This window comes from Triticum dicoccoides, chromosome 1A, assembly GCF_002162155.2.
Source record: "Triticum dicoccoides isolate Atlit2015 ecotype Zavitan chromosome 1A, WEW_v2.0, whole genome shotgun sequence".
Lineage (NCBI taxonomy): Eukaryota > Viridiplantae > Streptophyta > Magnoliopsida > Poales > Poaceae > Triticum > Triticum dicoccoides.
The window spans coordinates 589292361-589296660 of record NC_041380.1 but is presented as its reverse complement, the minus strand read 5'-3'; the positions used below and the strand labels follow the sequence as shown (position 1 = coordinate 589296660).

The 4300-nt window shown below is 60.9% G+C and overlaps 1 protein-coding gene across 1 annotated transcript; it reads right to left on the bottom strand.

Annotated features, from left to right (window-relative positions):
• Nucleotides 1-2365: 2365 nt before the first annotated feature.
• LOC119356427 (DEAD-box ATP-dependent RNA helicase 21-like) lies at nucleotides 2366-4300 on the bottom strand. The gene has a single exon (XM_037623385.1). The coding sequence runs from the start codon at nucleotides 4298-4300 to the stop codon at nucleotides 2366-2368; it is 1935 nt and encodes a 644-aa protein (XP_037479282.1).

Sequence of the window (4300 nt, the reverse complement as noted above, 5' to 3'; positions counted from 1 at the left end):
CTCCCTCCCTCGCCGCGGCCCTTCCCATCCTCTCTCCCTCCCTCGCCGGCAACCGCCTCTCCGGCCCCCTCCCCGCCAGGCTCCACCGCGCCACTCCGGCTGCATCCCGCGGGCACTCCCGCTGCTGGTCGCGGCCGCCTCCTTGCCGTGCGCCGGCCTCTGCTCCCCGCGCGCCGCGCGCTGCCGCCCTGCTCGTCGCGCGTCGGCCCGGGCGTGCCGGAGCTGCCGCTGGCCGGAGCCGCCATACAGCGAGCTCGAGGAGGCCACTGGCCGGAGCTGGCGAGGCGGGGGCACGGCCGGAGCGCGCGTGGGCGGGATGGAGGAGGAGCGTGCCTGGCCGGGCGAGGAGTAGCCGCCGAAGAGGCTGCGCGCGTGGCCGTGGCGCGCGGAGCTCCGCCGGTAGGCGTAGAACGACGGGCTGGGCACGTACTGCTGCGCCGTCGTCGAGTCCCTGGACGGCGTGTCCGGCATCGTCGCGTAGCTCCGACTGTTCTGCTCTTCTCGTCATCAATGTACCTCTCCTCCACCCACCGATCCAGCCAGTTCCTCCAGCTATTCTACTCCGGCGTGGGCGTGCTGTTGGCAGACGACACGGCGTGGGCGTGGCCGGAGCAGCGCAGACGTGGACTGGGCAGGTGTGTGGGTGGGGCGACGACTGGAACAAATCTCACCCCAAAGAAAAAAATTCGCCGGGGCCTTCCCAGGAGGCCAAAAAAACGCCTCCTGGGGGGCACAACGGCTGGAGATGCCGTGAGGAGGAGGCGGCCGTTCCGGCTGTCGGCGATTCTTACAGATTGATTGCAGTGGTGGAAGCCGGCGCGATTCACGGCATAGCGGAGCTCCCGGGCTTCCGAGACGCTCACGAACACCGTGCGCAAGGTGGAGCAGTGGTTGACGTAGAAGCCGAGGATGCGGGGAGGGTGACGGTCGCGGAATCGTCGGAGGAAGACGGTGTCGGTGGCGACGCGGAGCCATCGCTTGGAGACTAGGGCGGCATGGACGAGGAAAGCCGGGAAGCCGAGGCGGAGCAGGATCTCCCGGAGCAGGTCGTCATCGCCGATCACCGCCGCCATCGCGGCCTCGCCGCCTCTCCTTCCACGAAGGTGGAGCAGCTCGTCGGGTAGGTCCATACCGCGGCGGACGATTTGGGCGCTAAGTCTGGCGGCGGAGGAGGCACTCGTGATCTTGTACTTGGAGCCGGCCGGAGGCGCTGGGGCAAATAAATTTATTTTGGGCTCATTCTGTTCCGTTGCATGTACGCGTAAATAAAGCCCAAAAGCCCACCGACATGGCGCGGGCGAGAAGATTTCCTTCCTTTCGTGACCACCCGGCCATCCGTGGAGATCATGAAGAGAAAAACCTCAAAAAAATGAAGAAAAAGAAGAAGAAAAAACATCTACTATGCAACAGAGGCGTCAGAGATGCAGAACTGTTAACTGAGAGGCAACTTATGCATACATCCCACGTGAATCATGACTACGATCCCTCCTCCTTCCGACCTGTATGGAGAACATGAGTACCTGATGGCATTATTGTGTCCATCGGTGCACACCTCTTCTCATTTCAGTCGGCAGGGCACACAAAGCTCAAGATTCACGCATATACTCCCTCCGTCCCGAAATAAGTGTAAGAGAGACACTTATTTCGAGACGGAGGGAGTACTTAGCAGCCAGGAGGTTGTGGTGATTGTCCAAAAATTCAGAGTAGAGGAAGATGCGGCCGGAAGCCAGCACCATTACCGTCTCTGCTGAAATCAGTAAATCACCAGCAGTAGTGCGTACTCCCACAAACTGAGCGCAACAAAAAAAAATTGGATCGAAATTTGTGGAGGGGTACTCCTCAGTCCTCACCCGAGTTCTTGCGTATATCTGGCGGCGGCCATGGGCGTCGTCTCCTCCTCTGTGCGAATTGTCCCGTATGAGTAGTAGATTACAGTATTAGCACGATGATTAAGATAAAGTTAAAACATTTGAGATATTTTTGTCTTAGTAATTGTGATATTTTTTGGCTCCCTTTCTTTTGACGAAATCTTAGAATGCGAAAAGCTGCAAAATAGAGTACCGAAGTGCATACAAAAAACTATTAAGAAAGTTTAGTCACCTCATAGGACTACAATATAATGTTGACCGGAATGACGATCATATACATCAGATGAACCCTGCATAAATCAACCACCAAAATACACTGAAGTTGCGCCAAACCAAATGTTCGTTTTACAACAGAAAAAATGACAATAAAATGGTTCAAATGGTTCAAATGGTTAGTGCAATGTTTGCACCTCATCTTACCCCTCACATTCTAGCAGAAATTCAATCTCATTACGGCGAAGCACCTTCGGTTCCTTTCGCGCGGGTAATCTCATCCGTCAGTGGTATGCATGGACGGTGCCATTTCTTCTCGGAGGTCTACCAGGAAGAGACCCTGGCTTGAACTTGGACGTCTCATGCCTGGCAAGCTCCGGCGGCACGGGACTATTGCTCTGCACAAGCATCTGCCTAAGATCGAAGAAAATGTCAGTGTCCTCCAGAGTCAAAAACGATGTCGAGAGCCCCTTCTTTCCTGCACGCCCGGTTCTCCCGATACGATGCGTGTACAGATCGATCGAGCTAGGCATCTCGTAGTTGATCACATGGGCGACCTCCGGGACATCGATGCCGCGGGCGGCAAGGTCAGTGGCCACGAGGACGTTGAACCTGCCCTTCCTGAACCCGTCGAGGCTGGCCATCCTCTCGTCCTGCGACTTCCCTCCGTGCAGCGCCGTGACCCGGCACAACCCTGCGTTTTCCACGTCATGGGTGAGCTTCTCCACGGAATTCTTGGTGTTGCAGAACACAATGGCCGTCCTGTCCTTCCCGAGGTCGGCGAGTATCCTCTTGAGCCGTGGCATCTTTTCTTGGACCTTCACCATGACCACGTTCTGGGTGACGAGGTCCGCGGCCTTGCCGGCAGAGCCGACCGTGACGACCACCGGGTTCCGGAGGTACTTCCTGGCGAGCCGCTCCACGGCCGGCGGCATGGTGGCGCTAAACATGTGGGTCGTCCTGTAAGTCCTCGCCTCATCCAGTTCCTCGTCCGCGTTCTCTGGCTTCAGGTGGCTCGACGGCATTGCGTCGAGCACACCGACAACCTGGGGCTCGAAGCCCATGTCGATCATCCTGTCGGCCTCGTCGAGCACGACGTAGCTACACCGGTTGAGCACGGCGTACCTGCTCTCCAGGCAGTCGAGGAGCCGGCCGGGCGTCGCGACGATGACCTCGCACCCCCGCTCGAGCATGCTGGCCTGCTTCTGGATGGTCGACTGGCCGTCCGACTTGCCACCGACAATGGACACCACCCTGATGCCTAGGCACGCCGCAAGCTTCACCGTCTCCCTCTCGATCTGCTGCGCGAGCTCCCGGGTCGGCGCCAGGACAAGCGCGTACGGGCCCTCGTCCGCCTCGCTGTGGCTGGTCGGCAGCGGCATGCGGGCGATGTATGCCAGCATGGGGAGCACGAAGGCAGCGGTCTTGCCTGAGCCAGTCTGAGCAACGCCGATGACATCGCGACGCTGGAGGCCGAGCGGCACGGCGGCCATCTGGATCGGCGTGGGCTTTCTGTACCCGGCCCTGTCGACGTTGCGGAGCAGCTCGGCGCCGAGCCCGCTCTCCGCCCAGCTCCGCATGGGCCGTGGCACGCGGGAGCCCCTGTAGGAGATGCCGAAGTCCTCGCGGAGGATCCGCCAGTCGCGCTCCGTCATCTCCTCGGCGCGCTTGTCCGTCCAGTGCCTGTCCACGCGCATGTCCAGGGCGTCGTACGTCGCCGCGGCGTCCTTGTGGAGCGCGGCCGCTGCGGCCTTCTTCTGCTCGCGCCGGTCGATGCCGGCGAGGAAGCCGCGGCCGTAGAGCAGCAGGGCGCCGTGCGGAGGCTGGTTGTTGACGGCGTCGACGCGGCTGGTGTCGTCCGTGCTCGCCCAGTCCAAGCGGAACCTGTCCCGCGGCCTGGCGACCGTCTTGGGCTTCTTGTCCTTGGACCCCCCGAGGTACTGCTCCCTGATCGCCTCGAGCTCCTTCTCCCGCGCCCTCTCCGCCCGATCTTTCTCCCTGCCGTCCCTGTCCTGATCTCTGCCGCGGCGGTCACGGTGCCGGTCCGGGTAATGTCGGCACGAAAAGGGGGGATCGTGAGGGGGAGGCGGCGGAGTGGGGAGCTCGGAGCGACGCTGGTCGGCGACGGCGGCCTGGCGGCGCTCGAGGGCGAGGCGCTGGCGTTTTTCGCGGGAGAGGAACACCGGGCTCGGCTCCGCGGCGTCCAACGTTCGCTTCAT